Raw genomic sequence first — 18,633 nt, forward strand, 5'->3', positions numbered from 1 at the left:
AAATAGGGAAAGGATTGATTATTAAATTAAAAACTGTTGGACAGTTAGTTAACTGAGGGATGATGTGAAAACCAATACTTCACCTAAAGACCAAGATAAATTTGAGATAGATCAACAGATTTAAAAGTAAACAAACTAATAGAAAAAAACATGGAAAGATTTTTGTGAGATTCTAAATTCTTAGGAAGTTCTTTGGAGAAAGAATTTTGGAAGCTCTTTGGAGGAGCAAGTATTTTAAAAATCTCAGGAGAAATTAGAAGTTTTAAGAAGTCTGATTTTCTGACCATCAGTTGAAGAATGGGTTGGTTTAAACTTCTGAAAGTTTCCTCTTAGAGGTAGGAGTGGGGAATTCCAAGCACTTCCTTTGTGCCTGTTTAAACTGTTGATAAATAAATGTATTGCCTCTTTCATAATCTCATTGTGCAGGTCTTTAGTGGAGGGAGGTATAAGACAGAAGTCAGGTGAATTACCTTCTGCTTTGAAATTCGAAGGGAATTAGTTTGAGCTCTTGAGTGCCTCCTCAGGGAAATCTGGGTAGTCTGTGCATTTTCCAATCACCTCAGTATTTGGAGAATTAATTTCATTTATCAATTGTTCTGCATTGCTTTGTCCCAATGAGGAGCATCAGCCCTTTCCCCCTCATCTCCCCTTAAATTATCATTCACACAAGGCATTTATGTATGGAGTGAACTTTATAGAAGGTTGCTTGGTTTCCCTTTTCCTTTGAGACCCTTTTCACACTTTCTTACCTTAAACTTAACTGGGCTCTCGGGTTCTCTACTCATCAGCTCAATTCTCTTTATGTGCAGAACTATTTTGATCTTTCCCAGGCCTGCCTTTGCATATCTCCAAACTCATCAGTGTGTTTTGCAAAAACAATGGCTCATCTAAGGGAAGGTGAACCTTGAGCCACAAGGAGAAATACTGGCAAAGACTTCTTTTTGGCCTCTATGTGAAGTGGGGAGCAGATATTTTGCCACAGGTAAGAATCACTATTCCACTGTCCTTAGAAGGCAGAAGTGACTACAGTCAGTTTTGGTCTTACATAATTTGCTTCTTCTCCATCATAAAAAGGACCAGATTTCATAGCCTCTGTGATAGAATTTTCCTCCTTGCCTAACATTATTCACTACATAAAAGAAACAAGAAACAATATAAAGGTAAAACAAAACAATAAACTCATTATGGAGCTCCTAGGTCCTGTGAGAAAGTGTTAGATCTAAATCCTGTTATGCATATTTGAATACTGTTCCTAAAATATTTGGACCACCCAAAGGCTAGGATTCATGGGCAAGTGTTAGGATTTTAAAAGTTACTTAGGTTATTAGGTTGACTTGAAGTCATGTCCCTGTCAACACTTCAGTTAGTTCTTTCAGAATACTGGGACAGATCGCTCTACTTTTAAAGATTCTGATCCTCTATTCCTTTAAACGTTTGCGTACGACATTTCTTTCCTGTTTCCAACTTTCTACAATTTCCCAGTATCTTCCTCTGGGATAATAATAATATTTCTATTGCTCAGTACTCTCAAAGAAGAAGAGACATTTGCATTCCATAGTGTTTAGACTGTGGTACGTAAATGTATCCCAGATTATTGTTCATATTATTTTATTTCTGCTATCAGTGGTTGTATTGTTGTTGTTGGTTTTTTTTTTTTTTTTTTCTTTTGCGGTACGCGGGCCTCTCACTGTTGTGGCCTCTCCCGTTGTGGAGCACAGGCTCCGGATGCGCAGGCTCAGCAGACATGGCTCACGGGCCCAGCCGCTCCGCGGCACATGGGATCCTCCCGGACCGGGGCACGAACCCGTATCCCCTGCATCGGCAGGTGGACTCTCAACCACTGCGCCACCAGGGAGGCCCTGTTGGGTTTTTTTTGAACACATACTTTGCAATAGGTAGTTCACACATACAGTTAAAAATTCAAAAGGCATAAAAGACTATATACCTAAAAGTGAGTTTCCCTCCCACTCCTATCCCTCATCTATCTAATCCTCTTTTGCCGAGGAAACCACTGGGACTAGTTTCTTACCTTTCCAAGGTATTTTATACCTCCCAACCCCCTTCACAATAGATTACATTCTATACATTCTACATTCTATACATGCTGTTCTGCATTTTGGTTTTCACTTAACCATATAGCTTGGGGATTGTTTTATATCTGTACATCCAGAACTGCCTTATCTTTAATTTCTTAAATCTTTAAAGTGCACATCATTCCACTTTATGGAGGTACCATCATTTATTTAACCAATCCCAATCAATGGACATTTACATTAGTTCTAATCTTTTGCTGTCACTAACAGTTCTGCAATGAATTACTTTATATGTAGGTCATTTTGCACACGTGAGAACATTTGAAGGATACATTTGTAGAAACAATTGCTGAATTGAAGGGTATGGGCATTTACAATTTTGATAGCTATCGCCAAATTGCCTACCAAAGGGCAAACACCTATTCGTGTTTCCGCTGGCAAACAATTGAGAATATCTGTTTCCTAGACCCTGACCAACAGAGTACATTATCAAGCTTTTTGAACTTTGTCAGCCTTACAGGGGAAAAGTGGTATCTCATACTTTTAATTTAGATTCTTCTCACTGAGCGATTTAAAATACCAACTTTATCATAGACTAAATTTATCTATTTGATGCCTTTCTGGGCTTTCTAGTTTATTCCATTGGTCTCTCTTGTCTCTTCATACACTATAGTGTTTTCATCACAGTAGCTTTACACTATGTTTTACCTGATAGTAGGTCTAATTACCCTTATTACTCTTCTTTCCCCTAAGAAATTTCCTTGCTATTCTTGTTTATTTTTCCAATATAAATTTGAGAAATAGTTTGTCTTCAAATAAAATCCTGCTGCATTTTGAGATTGCATCATATCAATAGATTACTTAGGGATATCACTACTCACCTGTTATTTAAGGCTTACCATTTCTTGTCCATATCTTTTGAATAATGTCTTCCTTGTGCTTATAACACTGTCTTAAATAAAATGTTTTCTGGGCCTCCCTGGTGGCGCAGTGGTTGAGAGTCCGCCTGCCGATGCAGGGGATACGGGTTCGTGCCCCGGTCTGGGAGGATCCCATATACCGCGGAGCGGCTGGGCCCGTGAGCCATGGCCGCTGGGCCTGCGCATCCGGAGCCTGTGCTCCGCAACGGGAGAGGCCACAACAGTGAGAGGCCCGCATACCGCAAAAAAAAAAAAAAAAAAAAAATAAATGTTTTCTTATTCATTCTTCTCAGCATCTTTGGAAACAGGCAGGGAAGATAGGAGATACAGGATTAGTCCCAGGTTATATTTGATAGAAGATCTTAACCCAGTTTTATATCTACTATTTGGTAATGCCTCACCAGTAAGTAGATTTTAAGAAAATTCAAAAACAAAACAAACTTTTCCACCCACAATTAAATTTTCCTATTGCAAAAGCAAGCAATATGGAAGCACAATTCTGCAGTGTATTTTTTGTGTGGTGATTTGTGGCCAAGCAGTGTGGAATGCATTCCAATCATGGAGTAACAATCTCAGGAGAATTTTGAAACCAGAGTTGGCTTGAATGCTGTACAATGACACCCAGGATCTTGGCTTACTTCCCAGATTTTCCCTTTTTGGTTTTCTAGCAAGTTTGGTCATGCCTGGGAATTTGCTGAATATGGTACTTGGATCAGTGACTTCCTGAATGTTACGCTGGGATCAATGGCATTTGTCTGCCCAAGGCGTTTTGGACTATAATTTTTAGATAAACCTCTGTTGTAAATAAGTTCTCAGGAAGCCCTGGCACGAGGGTGCAGACAGGAAGGGCAGTTTTTGAATTGTTAATGGAAGGCAAAGATCTTGTGAGAGAATGTTCTACTGTGAATAGTACTGAGTTGCATACCTGGGCACACTGGTGTTCCAGCTGGAGGATCGTCAAGATTTTAAGTAAATATCTAATGTATTTAAAAGCTATCTTTAATGCCACCCTTGACACTCACTAAAGGTCAGCCAAGACTTGATAAACAGTTGCTAATCTGCAGTAACCTGGGCACTGCCTACCATCACCCTAGTTCAATTAACATGGAGAGAGCCGAGAAAGCGCCTACATTAGTTACTGAATTACTTAGGACACAAATATGTGTCAACATATATCTGAGTATATTTTTGGATTACATTTCCAAAACAAGTACTGTTTGCATCATTTATTTTTAGTCAACACTTTTCTCCTCAATGTCATGTGTAATTAAGACCTGACTTAGGTAAAATATTTTAAAAATGTACAGCAGTGTGACACACATACTTAGGTAACATCTGAGGCTTTTTGGCACCGCATAAATGAGAACTTTCTTTAGCTCGTCCCTCTGCAACAAAAAGACTACTGTGCTCTAAACTAGAATGTTATGCAAGAATCTGAATAGTGTACAGTTTACTGAATGCTCAGCCTGTTTAGTGACATACCAAAAAGTAGGACAAAGGCTAAAAGCAAAAATGTAGGGCAAGTTTTAAGCGGTGAAGTTAAAGGCATATGGATGTTGAAATGTTTAATTATCAAGGCAGAGACCAGGTTGTAAAATCTAGCTAATAAAAGTATAAAGATGAGCTGTGAATGGGATAGTTGTTTGATTCAATGATCTCACTTGTTTGTTGAGCATTAAGAGTGTTGTCAAAATGCTGAAATTAGACCTCTCTGAACAGAGAATAGTGATGGTGAGATGGCGTTTTATATCACTTGCCTTTTATTCCCACTATCACAGCAACTCCTTAGATTATAAATATTAACCATTTATACATGAGAAATTAACAAAAGGTGAGGCAAAATGGGGAGCAAAAGTAAAGTGTTACAGTAAATTAGGTAAAGGGTGTATAAAGTTAGGACAGCATTTTCAAGTCTAAGAAAATGACATAAACACAAATTTCATGACTCTACTCAACACAAATTTCATGACTCTACTCAACACAAATTTCATGATTCTCCTCATATTAATAGAATTTGTGTCAAACAAGTCACATGAGAGTCTGACGAACCTCTTAGAGAAATGTAAAACGTGATTTAAACTAAAGAGGGGACTTCCCTGGCAGTCCAGAGGTTAAGACTCCGTGCTTCTAATGCAGGGGATGCAGGTTGGATCCCTGGTCTGGGAGCTAAGATCCCACATGCTGTGTGGTGTGGCCAAAAGATAAAAAGAAAAAGAAAAAAAGAAAAAAAAAAAACTAAAGGGAATTCTAGTTCCTTTTGATGACAATTTTTCATTTAAGATTTATGGACTCCTTAAGGACCTCTATATAGTTCAGAACCTGAGTGTCTTCATATATATATATATATATATATATATATATATATATATATATATCATTGTAGAGAACTGTCTGAAAGATTTCAGAGTCTGAATTCTGCAATAGACTTCACACCATTAAAAATGTGGTTCCAGGATGATTATGACAGATTACAATACAGGGTATTTTTCAGCCTTTCAAAACCTAGGGAATGCGAGTTAACCATTCCCAGGACTGTTTTATTTAGGTGCTGTATGTACTTAAAGGAGTACAGGTAAGATTATACTCATTGGGCAACTCACCTGTCAAGATATCGGCCATTTCTGCTCCTAGCCCTGAAGGGGGCAAAGCAGGATGTGATCACCTTGGTTTATTCCTCTCATGAAATATGCTCATTTCTATCCTGCTTGCAAGCACTGTGGTTATTTTTACCAGCATCTGAGATCACAAGCAGGGGAGTAAGCTAGAATTTTGACTGAGTTACAATTCTCAGGCTTTTACCTACAGATAGTGAGGTAGAGTCTGGTCCTGAGGCCCATCTAGACTGTTTTCCCACGCATTGCACTGGGAGAGGCAGCACAGTACAGGCTTGAGCAGCATACACCGCAGCTCCATCTTCTTGTAGCTGTGTGACCAGGGTCTGGTTACCTCAATCTTTCCATGTCTTGGTTTCCTTGTTGAAAAATAAGGCCTGACAACAGTGTTTACCTCAGGAGGGCACTGTCAACATTAAATGAAGGAATTAATCTAAAGCATCTAGCACAGTGCCAGGTAGAGAGCAAACAGGTAAATGTTAACAATAATTTTAACAAAAGCCACATGATTGAGGGTTTAATAAATTTGGCAAGCTAGTAAGCTCTCCCCCCCCCGATGCATATAGACATATCCTTAAATCTTCTTACAGTAGAGAGAGGGAAAAATGAGCAGGGAATCCTTGAGACAGGTGATGTTAGCAAATCTTTACAACCATAGATCTAGTTGAGAAAAATTCCCAGGCTTCAATGTGTCAAACTGGAGTGTTCTCCAACTTGGGGTTACTATGAGGAGCCAGTCAGCCCCAAATAAGATGCCCCAGTTGTTCCCACTTGCTAGGTCACTTTCCACTGTCACCGCCTGAGGGAGCAGTCCTTCCCCTCTGCCGTGCTGCGGTATCGTTTCCCCACACAGGTCCTCTTTAGTACAGCACGTGATCAGTCAACCATCAGAGGCAAAAGTTTTGTGTAAGTACTGACACAAAACTTTGTACATTTATGTACAGGTACAAACTGGTGGTCCTCACCCTCCACAAAACTTGTGCTCCCAAAGTTGACAGCTGTTCATATGAAACGTGGAAAACATTCCCTTCTTTATAAACAAAACACAACAGAACATTATAACGTCTCTCACAGAAGCAAATTAATGGACCAACTGCCATTTCCCATGAACTCCATCTTCTCCTCCTTTGCTTGTTTTCTCTTCCTTTATGTTTCAGTTGCAGAGAGGGTAAATCATAAATTACCATCTGGTATACAGAGAAAATAGTCTGCAGCTGGAAGGAATTGGGAAAGCACTGAGAATTTTCTTTTCCTAATCATGAATGCAGTGATTACTGACTTCAAAATAAGTAAAAGCTCCGTAAATGGGAAATAAGCAGAAAACATTCTAGGGTGAGGGGACAGCAAGCGCAAAGGCAGAGAGATGTGAACATGCACTGCTACGTTTTGGGAACAGCATATGGCAAGAAGGAAATACTTCTTGGTCACTGTAGGAAACACCACTAAGTTACTATGGGGCACAAGTTGGGGAGTAATTATGAATACCTAATTAGGCATTTTTGTTCTGCACAGGTAAATACAACAGTCAGTATTTTACATAGTACACCCAAGATCTACTTTCAAGTTCACCCTGGCATACAATACTTCCTACTTCTTTTCTGCCACGTCCTAGGAGCTATTAATTTTGCTTTCTTTGGTTGTGGAAAAAGCAAAATCCCTTCTGTCTGAGCCTCTTGGTTCCATGTAGGGTTTGCCTATTCACAAGGCTTCTCCCAATTCAGCAATTCCCATGAATTTCAGTCATGTAATTTTCATGGTTATTCCTAGCACTTACACTGTACCAGTCTAGATATAATTCAATAAATTTGAGCCCCTACGATGTAGTGACCTATGGAGAGTCCGATGATGCTCCCTACCTTTTTTTTTTTTTTTTTTCTTTTTTTTTGCGGTATGTGGGCCTCTCAGTGTTGTGGTCTCACCCGTTGCGGAGCACAGGCTCCGGACGCGCAGGCTCAACGGCCATGGCTCACGGGCCTAGCTGCTCCGCGGCATGTGGGATCTTCCCGGACCGGGGCACGAACCCGTGTCCCCTGCATCGGCAGGCGGATTCTCAACCACTGCACCACCAGGGAAGCCCGATGCTCCCTACCTTTAAAGAGCCTGTCAGTAAGTGAAAAAGCAACAGGTAATCAAAGGCCAAATCAAGGCAAAATGAAACCAGTGCAACAAACACATTGTTAATGGGGGGTGCTAAGGACTGAATGTCCCCCCTAAAGTCATTATGTTGAGACCTAGTCCCCTATGTGATAGTGTTTAGATGTGGGCCTTTGGGAGGTGGTTAGGTCATGAGGGTAGAGCCCTCATGAATGGGATTAGTGTTCTTATAAAGAGGTTGCAGTGGAAGATGCAGTCATTGAGGAAGTGGTCTCTCACCAGACACTGAATCTGCCATTGCCATGAATCTTGGACCTCCCAGTCTCCAGAGCTGAGGGAAATGTTTGCTTTTTATAAGCCACCCAGTTGATGGTATTTTTGCTACAGCAGCCCAAATGGACTATTATGGGAGCTCACGAGCTGTTATTAATTTCAACCAGAGGATTGAGGAAAGTCTTCAAAACATTGTCCTTAAACACAGAATTTCCATTAGGGATGTGGAGGTTATTTTTTGGTCAAATGATTATTAACTTGAATTCTTCTGGACCCAAGGGACAGAAACCCATCTCAAAATAGCTTAAGCAAATAACAGGAAAGTGGAATTGGGAATGCTGGGGGTGGCATTTGCTTCAGTTCTCCAGGAACTCTTGGCCCTGCTCATCCGTGTGTGCTTCCTTCTCTCCCATAGCAGAGGGACATAACCCATGTTGCAGGAGGAGGGGGTGGAGTTTGACTACAGGTGCAGGTGGCTCCATGCTCACATCACACCATGTGCCACCAGACTGTATTGAATAGCCCCAGAAGGCTATCTGCATATATGGGCCAGCAACTCAGTCCTATGGAAGTCCTCTTCTTGGTCTACTTTGGGGCATGTGCCTATCTCTGGGATAATCACTGTGGCTTATGAGATGGGAAATATGGTCTGATCTGAGACATGTACCCATCACCTGGCCACAGTACAGACGGTGCTTTGACCATGCTGTTTTAATAATAGGGACTCATGCGAAACAAAATAATTTTAACCAAGGGTGGGAAAGGTTGCAAGACTTTTATGGGATTAGCAACTTAGAACCACACAGAGTGGGCAGGGCAAGGGCAGTACTTCATAAGGAGATGGGAGGAGAGGACCCTAAAGGAAGAGAAACAGGATGTTGGGTAGACAAAAACAACAGGTAACCACTACAATAACTAAAATGCATGCATTCTTAGGCCAATGGTGTGCAGCCTGTGACAGAAATGCTGCTGAAGATAAGCAGTGAGAACTCAGGCAGGAGATGCAGGTTGGGCTAGGGTGTAGGGCCTCCAGTGATAAATGGAACCATCCAAGGGCTTCAGTTCAAGAGATGTTGTGATCAGACCCATCCCACCCTATCACCCCCCTTTCTCTGAAAATGAAATGTCTAAGCTGCCAGACTATCATGACCAGGGACCAAGTTTCTTTCCTTCCCCATGTTTGCCTTTTCTTTCTCCAGTTCATACACTGTCCCGTCTCAAATTCTATACGTCATCCCTACATCCTGGCCGTTTATTTCCCAATCTAAAGTCAACACCACTTGAGGGAACTGCTTTTATCTAGCACTGAAATGCCTGGATTCTTACAAAATACACCTAAAACTCTACTTTTCAGTCTGACACCAACCAAAGGGTGAGGGAAATGGGAAGTTAAGTGGAACTGTGGTAGTGATTGGTCCCAATCTGTATGGGTTCTTGGACTTACTTTTCTATCAGTTATCACATATTCAGATTAGCCTGAAGACCTGAGGACTATGGTCATCTTTTGACCCATTCACAATTGAGAAGCTGTGAATAGGTTTTATTCTATAAAATCAGAATGTGCCAACCTTTTCCTCTCACATTTGAGGGAGCCAGTGTGCCACAGTGGCCACCGACCCTCCTCGTAGGAGGTAGTGTGGTGGCCATTGCTCGTGAAGAGGTAGATTTTAATATTTTCACTCTTCATGAACTTTTTGGATTATCTAATCAAAGATTAGGAGGAATATGTTCCCAAGAATGCTTAGAACAGCCTACTCTTTGAGGCTGTTTACTAGAGAGCACAATACTTGCACTTGGTGAATGAGATAATGAATGGATCATTCAGCTAGAGAAACAGTGTAATCCAGGAGAGAACTACATTTATCTCTCACTTCCTTGAAATTATTAAAGGTGCATGCACTAGTTCCAAGTGAGAAAAATCAAAACTGGACAATTCTAAAATGAAAGTTATATAATTTTTTGCCCTCTGAACTGATCACTACACAGATCAAACGGGAATAATGCTTCAGTAAAACTGAACATTCTGAGAAAACTAACCTGCTTTGCTAACTGAAAATGAAAGGCAACAAAGGAAAGGGAAGGAAAAAGGCCACCTTCTGTGAATTGTTACTGTAGTCACTGACAGCACTTAGGGAGGGTAAACGCAAGAAGAGGTCATAGAAGCTGAAAGAAAGGCAACAACGTAAGGGTCGCAAGAGAGTCATAGTGTTAGCTGCCTCTGAGAATTGTACCTAAGAGCAAAAAACAAAAAACTTCTCAGACTCTTACTGGTGGAGTTTGGATTTATTATGACAGCCTTAGACCCACAAAATGGTTGTACTTTTCCATCACAAAGCTCATGGGGAATCAAATATTTTCAGAGATCAAGCAGAGATGGTAGTGAGTGTGGGTGTCGTCAAGGGAAGGTATGAAGGAGCTCATAGATATTCGATGTCTTCCAGGAGAAAGTACTAAAGGTCAAGTATTAACATACTTGTTTTTCATCTTACTCTCCAACAGAAGACCAGATGTAACCTCCCTAAAGAACAGCTTCCCAACACAGCCTGGCAACTGTACAGTGGGAAGGAAGCGAGATGCACTCTGTGACACATAAATGAAAAAACAGAAGGTAACAGACAATACTAAGTGCACTCCCACCCCTATTCAAACACAAAGGCTGAGGAAAAGTTCATGCTAACTACCTGCCAAGAGACTGTTTTTTGGGGAAAACACGCACACACACCAGAAACTCGTCTCATATTCTCCACATAGTACTTGACTTTTAAAATTTCTATTAGTTAACCTATGTTGGAACAGTTTTAGAAGGGCTCTACTTGTCATGAATTGATAAAAGGTCAACATATAAACAGTACAGAAAGGAAACAAAAGGAATATTAAACATTATTTAACACTGTGCAACTTGTTTCCCTACCAAGTTTGTATTTGTCACTAGAATGGAAAACTAATACAATGTATCCTGGGCATTTTGGATTTTTCTTATGTAATTTTTTCATTCTTTTGCTTATTATTATTTTCTTTGATTGTGCCACCCAGCCCTCGGCAGTGAAAGCACAGAGTCCTAACCACTTGACTGCCAGGAAATTTCCTCTTTTGCTTTTCTTTTTTTTGGGTATTTTGAATCTAAGACACGAAAGGAAGTCTATCCAGACCCGGTAGGGCACTCTTTCAGGACAGCCTGGGAACAAAGGAAACCAACTGGGGAACTCAAGCCTAGAGCCATTCGTTGAGAGCTCACAGCTCCAAAAGCATTGCGCGAGCGCTCCCCCCCACCCCCCGCCCTGCCCCGACGTAGTTTCTGCCATTTAGGAGCTCGATATGTATTATGGGAAGGAAACAGGCACTGTGGTGTAAGACAAAGCTGGGAATCAGGGGACTAGGTTCTAATTCTGACTCTGTCATTGGCTGGCCATGTGACCTTATAGGGTGGGAGTGGTCACTTGTCAAACAAAACGATACATCTCTGTAAAATACAGGAATTAAATGTGATGGCACTTCTCTAAGTATATTCATATAAATAAAGTTATGGTTAAATAAGTTTGGAAAAACTCCCCCTCCTCCACCCCACAGCACCAGATAGATTCACACTGCATTTAATGCATCAGAGGCTCCTGAAAGTCCTGCCGTAAAGGAGTCTTCTAAATTTGGCATTTCCCAAACTTATTTTCTGAACCGACATCTATTAAAGTCCCCAAAACATGCTTTGGAAAATGAGGATATCTACAGCCCTTCCAGCTTTAGAATTCTACTGTGGTCAACGACATTTTTCCTTAGAGACACCATCAAATTCCCTCCTCTACTGCTGAGTATTTAGTCTCTCAATGTCTTTGGACTGAACCTAACATGCCACCCCTCCCTTCACTTTTCATGACCTCTATGCTATTTAAATGCTCACATGAAACTAAAACAGGGTTGGACTAGATGACCTCTAAAATCTGAACAAACCCTGAAATTTTAGGATCCTTTGAATCATTGCAAACATCCAATGAAGACTAAAATAGGATGCATATGACCAAGGCTGTTATCATGCCAGCAGTAACATTTACTAAATGAGACCTTTGAGATGAAATTTTATATCCTGCCATTCTGTACACTGCTCCAAGCTCAATACTACACATACTTCCTTGGCAACTTCCTTTCCCTCTGACTACTGCAAAAGGAGACAGCGTGGTCTGCAGGCTTCCTAGACCCATCCTAGAAGTAACAGAGTTCAGAGTTCAGTCGGGGCGCTTCCTGCCGAATCTGCTGTAGATACAGCAAAAGTTTTTCTATGTAGGTAAGTTATTATAAGATGTCAGGAAACTATATGCGTTGCCCATACCTAACCATAAAAGGATTTAATGCATGTGTTTCAAATTCAGCCAGAGGACCATCTGACTCCTGGCAGAGGCTTGAGGAGCAGGGATGACAGCAGAATCTGGGTAAGAGACACTTGAGAGTAACCACAGAAGTTACCTACCCAACACTCAAGACTGTCTGGTCAAGTTCCAGTTCTTTCTCCAGTCAATGACTGCTACATCCTCTTTTTAGCTCTGCCTTGACTCTTCTTTAATATCGCATATCTTTTTTAGCCCCATTTCCATGCTAACAAAAGATTATTCAAACAATTGTTAAGACATAACACTCATATTAGTTTTCTCAATTGTCCAAATGCCTTACTCATTACAGCTGAGAAGACAGAAATATTAACTAACCTAAGCAGAAGGCAATTCAGTTTTTTTCCCTCTACTGTAGGCCTTACAGTGAACTTTCTAGGTTTGGTCCGATTCCACCTTAAAGGGCTCAAGTGTCATCACTGGAAGTTGTGGAATTGGCCGTGACACTCCACTGATGGTTTCCTTTCCTCTGTTTGCTCTTTGGGGGAAGGATATGACTCAAATGCTGCAGCCCCCAACGAGGAAACAACAGAGAGAAAATGAGAATGAGATGAATGTTTACATGTCACTGTCTGAGGGCTTCTACAGAACGTTCAATGTGAGAATTTCCAAAGGCTGACAGATGCTATTTAATAGAAGACAAACATAAGATTCCTAAGGCTTGCTATGGAAAACTGAGTACATTTTATAATATGTTCTAATATACTGTAACACTGGATTATAACACAAGCATAATTACTGTTGAAAATAAAGTTATGAACAAAACTTTCTCCTCATTCTAAGTTTAAATAATTCTTGGGGACCTAACTAGATTAAAATTGTTTGAACAGTCTGACCAGTACTCAGAAGAATCATCATAGCAGGTACACAAAATAGAGAATAAAATTTTAATGGTATCAAAAATTTAGTACTTGCTGGAATAAAGTTGCAAAATATTACTCAGTAACTGACTTAGCTTCTAAATCAAGCTAGAATTACACATACTCTGTATATTACTTGAGTACGTACAAGTACATTCCATGATAACATGCAGACATGGAAACAAGAAGAGTACTGTGAAATCAAAATCGCCATCTCTATTGATGAAATAATGAATTGAAAACAAAACCCCTATCCAATAATCCAGAATATCTCATTTTGAAAAGGGGGTTTTGAATGTTACTATTTTCAAGAACTCAAATAACTTCCATGTGGTTAAATTGGATTTTTTTCCTCAATATGAAAAAAGGGAAGCAGATATATTCCTATAGCTATGGGAATATACTTTTCTTTTTACTCTATATCAAATGAAAAGGTTTGCTAGGTTTTCAATCCTCTCAGGTAAAAGGGGCTCTTCACATTCTAATGGTTAAGAATGAATCCCTTGGGACTTCCCTCGTGGTCCAGTGGTTGAGACTCCACGCTTCCAATGTAGGGTGTCCAGGTCCAATCCCTGGTCGGGGAACTAAGATCCCACATACTGCAACTAAGCGTGCAACTAGAGAAGCTGCAAGCCACACGAAGACCCAGGGCAGCGCCCCCCCCCCAAAAAAAGAGAATGAATCCCTTAAAGCTCTTAGGCATGTGAGTGTCATACCACCCAAATGCTCACATACCTTTAATGATAAAGTCATATGGGATATGAGTTTAATTCTCCTGAGAAGTAAATAGACCTACGAAATAAACAGGGTATGAGAATGACCTGAGTTCACAGGAATCTCTAAATTCGAAAGACATTGCTTCAGCTTTGCTAAGATTGCATCAAAAGCCTTTTATAGCAAGAGTTTCTTAGTGAGTCACGTATTTGGGCATGGAGCCTTGGGATCTTTTTAAGCACTAAAAAGAAGTGCTTTATGTTGTGCAAATTCAATGGAAGACCAAAAACAGATAGAGGACTGACAGTGCTGAGTAAAACCTACAAGTAATCCAAAGATTCTATCATCTTAAAAAGAAAGGAGAAGGTGAGATGTACAATCGACCAACTTTGCTCCCAGTTTGACGATTCCTGGGGAGCTAAGATAAGCAAAGACAGCACCTTAAGTGGAACCCAGTGGAAGCCTCTCAGAAGTATGGGTTGGTTGTGGCAAAGATGGCTACTGATCCCCTCTAAGTAACTCCTCCTTTGAGTGTGAGAACCCAAGAATGTATATGACGAGTAGGGTAAAGTACTGGCTTCACAGTCATTTTTCCAAATTATGAATTGCAACTTCTGTTATTACTGTTTGCAAAACAAGAGGTCACATGTGAATTATCAGTCAATGAACAGCACATAAAAGAATATGGTCTGTCTTCAGTCTGAGCTCTGATTTGCTCTGTAATCTAATTCAAGGCACTTTAAATGTTTTGGTGCCTTAGTGTAGTAACATGTAACATGAGAATAACACTCATTTACTTACCTCAAGAAGCTACTACATAGATTATTAAATCGCAAAGCACTTTGAGCTCCTCAGATGAAAAGCACTGTGGAAAAAATTACAGCTGAGGAAACTCTTTCAATGCCTCAGAATCCTGAACTATTGTGTCTATGTCTCAATTACGATTCCTTAAAACACTTTAGTGGCACTCCATCCCCTTTTTATATGTTAATTGTTTGGCACACAGATGCTTATATATTCAAAATTTAGTTGTCATACTCCCTACTCCAAAGAAGTTTACTAATTTTCCAGTAAAGTTTATTAAATGTATCCATTATGGAGTATTCCATGTCAAGTTTAGAAAACTTCAGCTTTCTCTGAGGTACATGGGACATAATAAAAAGTTCATTTTTTTTCAAAATAATTGAACTAGTGTTGTTTGTGTAAAACTACAATTTTTTAATGAAAAAAATGCTTAAAGTATGCCACAGTGTCTATATATTCATCTGAAGAGTACAAAGATGGAGTTCTGAGAAAAAAGGGTCTTAACACTATAGAAAATAAATATGGTTCTTAAATTGTTCAAAGGAAACATTTTAAAAAATGTAATGTTTCATACATTGACATAAAACAATTAGAGGTAATAAACTATAAATACAATAGTTCAAATGTTGCTTCTATTTTAGCATTAGTTTTTCTAAACAAGTTAAATTCAAAACATTTAAAATCTGTTACACTCATGTTTCAAAGAAATTGTGGAAATGGAAGCTTCCATGGAAATCGAAAACAATGATACCACCTTGTGATCTTTACGTAGAATACCCTGGACCTTGATCATTTTAGATTTATAACATATTTTGGTTAATACATTAGATTCAACCCATTAATATGCCTTTATATTTGGGAGAAATTAGATTGTGATCTATAACCTTGCAGTCCACCCAAGTCCTCCTTACTTCCAGGTCTTGCTTGATTCTCTGCAGGGGGTTCTGTCAGACTCATACTTAAAATGAGGAAAACTATAAATAACTTCTTTCGGACTGAACATTTGCTTTGTTTTTTTAAAGTAAAATAAAGTGCTTCTAAATTCAAATATTTCTTACCCTAAACAAAAGTGAAACATACTTAAACCTGAAACTTCCATATGTTGACACACATATTTTAACAGAAAAAAGTCAGTTTGGGGCCATTAATGTCCTTCAACAGTTCAGACTGGATCAAAGTTGGGTTTTGCACTATTATTGTGCTCATGTTTGTACATGAAGGTTAAAAGAAAGAGGGCAACATCCAAGGACGACCAATAGGCGGTATGCGATGTGACAGCTGACCAATAGCGGCTCTCCACAAGGCCTTCTCTGAGTTCAAAATCAATTCTGTGATCCAATTCCACTAAAAGGAAAAGAAGTCAAACAAATGAATAAGTATTACAAGATTGGTTCTATATAGACTTACTAGAGTTGAGAATAAAAATTTACCAAATAGAAGTGACTCTCCTAATTATTATTACTATTTTTTAAAAAGTGACTTTCCACTCTAATCTTACAGGAAAAAACACTCAAGAGCCTCAGCAGCTCAGGATTCTATTTGGTGAACCCTTTCCTTTGTATGCTCAGGTCAATATGGAATAATAAAGCAAATAAACAAAAATCTCGCTTGGTATCACATAGTATATTTGGAATAAAGAAACTGGGCTCAAATCCTGGCTTTCCCATTTAATCTCTGTGCCTAATCCGTAAAATAAGGCAAACAGCCTTCTTGCAGAATGATGGGCCAGGCTTACATGTAACAATGCCTGCAGGAGTGCAACAGGGCACTCAAAGTCTCCTTCATTGGGGAGGCCCTTTACATCAACTGGCTCAGGGAGACGTGTTGGAAGATAACATCTATTACAGTCCTACCACGTTTTCCTCTCCACTTGGCTGAATTCCTCAAAGGCAGCCACGACACACCCTAGTCTCTATCCTGTCAGCAGGGCCTAACATGCACCTGGGACATACACGCTCATTAAATGTTTGTTTAATAAAAGAATCCACTAGGTGGCCAGGAAAGTTAAACTGGGAGGAACAATGGTAATTCTTGAGAGGAAGGATTTCATTTTATAACAGTGTTGTCTTCAAACAGTTCAGTGAATTCACTCAAGTCTTTTCTAAACACACAGAAAGTCCCTGCAATACGTGTTAGAGAAAAACCACCTTACCAAATCAAGGCTCTAAGATTGCGATTGGTTCATCTAACAAATCCTTAGAACACTTAGAAAACGATAATTTGATCTTCAGGAACTCCTTTAAAACTGTCAATGAGCCATACAATATTTTGAAGGGTCTGTCTTAAAAATAAAAAGCACTGAAATCACTATTATTCAGACACTCAAAGTCTACTCTTTGTTCAGAGTACCAGCAGATGTGAAAAGTAAAAACTGGCAAAAACTAAGGGGGTGGGAGGAAAAGTTGGGTTTTGCGTTACCCTGGAAATTTGGTAATTGCATATAGGAAATCACATCATTTTAGAGAATGATTTCACACAAATGTTTAGCTAATGCTTATTTTAAACAGGTATTTTGTGACAATACCATTTGGTGATTTAAAAATGCATTTACAGTTGTTATTTTTCTATTCAATTGTGCTTTTCTGACAAAGAATGTCAGAAAATATCTATACATTTTTAGATAAGGTTTACACTTAAACAGCATAAATACCCAGTTAGGTTATAAAACCCCATGAAATATATCAACATAGGCTTTTTACAAAGTTTTCTAAAAAACAAAATACAAAGTATTTTTCTCATTTAAATTATGATAAGCTAATCCATAATAAGAAATAGTTGAAATCCACATGTGGAACTGTGGGATAGTAATGTCTTAATTTTTTATCTTTTGTATTCCATGGGACATTTGTGTTAAATTGGTAGGTACATTCTGTCACAACAGACAGGAAGACGAAAAGAGGAAATGAATTCTCGAGCACGATGAAGAAGAGTCAAGGTGAAGTTAGTTATAAAGAAAAAAAAGGAGAAATAAGAGGAAAAACAGAAGAGATGGGAAACATACACAGTAAAACTGGTGAAGCCCACACCAATTTATTTCTAAGAATTCACTTTTAAATGCCACTGTAGAATGTCTTCCTAGTCCAAGTCTTAGGTTGAACTGTTGTTTTAAAGTCAAAGAAAGGGAGATGTTCAACTAGTGTTATTTGGCTCCACTTTGATTTTATGTCCCTGAAATGTATTCTTAATATGCTATTACTGTGCAACACTGCCTTTCATATACTATAAACTCAAATGATAAATTTATTGTTCCATTATATTATATGCCCTTGTACTTCTCATCACCCAGAGGATCTTCAATAAGTGTCACTAACTAGATTGCCCCTCCCTATCCCTTTCTATTTATCTGTAGGTTGTCCCCATCAAAAAGGGGATTAGGTAGCCAGCTTGTACCTGATGAACCTATTTTAGTCTCTCATCTTCCTTAAAAGGTTTACCCCAGGCAGTCTGGCTGCCATTGCAGCTGACCTCACATTTGTGTTGGTTTTGCAGGTGGATGGATGGATGTAAGAGGGCCTATGTCTCATCTTCCCCCTTTCTGTAGATCACAGAATTCCCAAGGGAGTGGGGTTACTACATGGCAGCACTATTCCATCAATATATGTGCTATGAGATGTGCTCTTGGCCAAAGTTAGCCCAAATCTACATGGAGTTGCCTTGGACCCACTTTCTCATTGTTACCATATCAAGAAGGGGTGGCACCATACAGGTTAGTAGTTTTTTCTGAGTTTCTCTCACCGAGTTAGGTCAAAAAGAAAGGAGAACATAAAATCATCACCTTGCCCTTCTTTCTCTCTCTTGAGTGCCTAAGTGCTAAAATTCCTCTATCTACAAAAAAAAAAAAAAAAAGGAATGAGATTCCTGAACAATTGAAGAGAGGTAAAAATGAAAAAAAGGTTGTTGGCTTTTAACAATCATCAACAATTTGCACTGTGCCTTCAGCAGAGAATTCT

General features: G+C 39.3%; 1 protein-coding gene across 6 annotated transcripts in view; it reads right to left on the reverse strand.

Moving 5' to 3' along the window:
* Nucleotides 1-13,178: 13,178 nt before the first annotated feature.
* The window catches only part of DDHD1 (DDHD domain containing 1), a 93,390-nt gene continuing 87,935 nt past the window's right edge, over nucleotides 13,179-18,633 (reverse strand). For 5 of the 6 annotated variants that reach the window (XM_082617412.1, XM_082617411.1, XM_082617413.1 and 2 more), the window contains one exon: nucleotides 13,179-16,027. In XM_082617412.1, the coding sequence (XP_082473538.1) occupies nucleotides 15,846-16,027 (182 nt within the window). In that variant the 3' untranslated portion in view covers nucleotides 13,179-15,845. The remainder of the gene's footprint in view (nucleotides 16,028-18,633) is intronic. The other variant, XM_082617414.1, reaches the window with a different exon arrangement.

This window comes from Mesoplodon mirus (genome assembly GCF_964341445.2).
Source record: "Mesoplodon mirus genome assembly, chromosome: 4".
NCBI lineage: Eukaryota > Metazoa > Chordata > Mammalia > Artiodactyla > Ziphiidae > Mesoplodon > Mesoplodon mirus.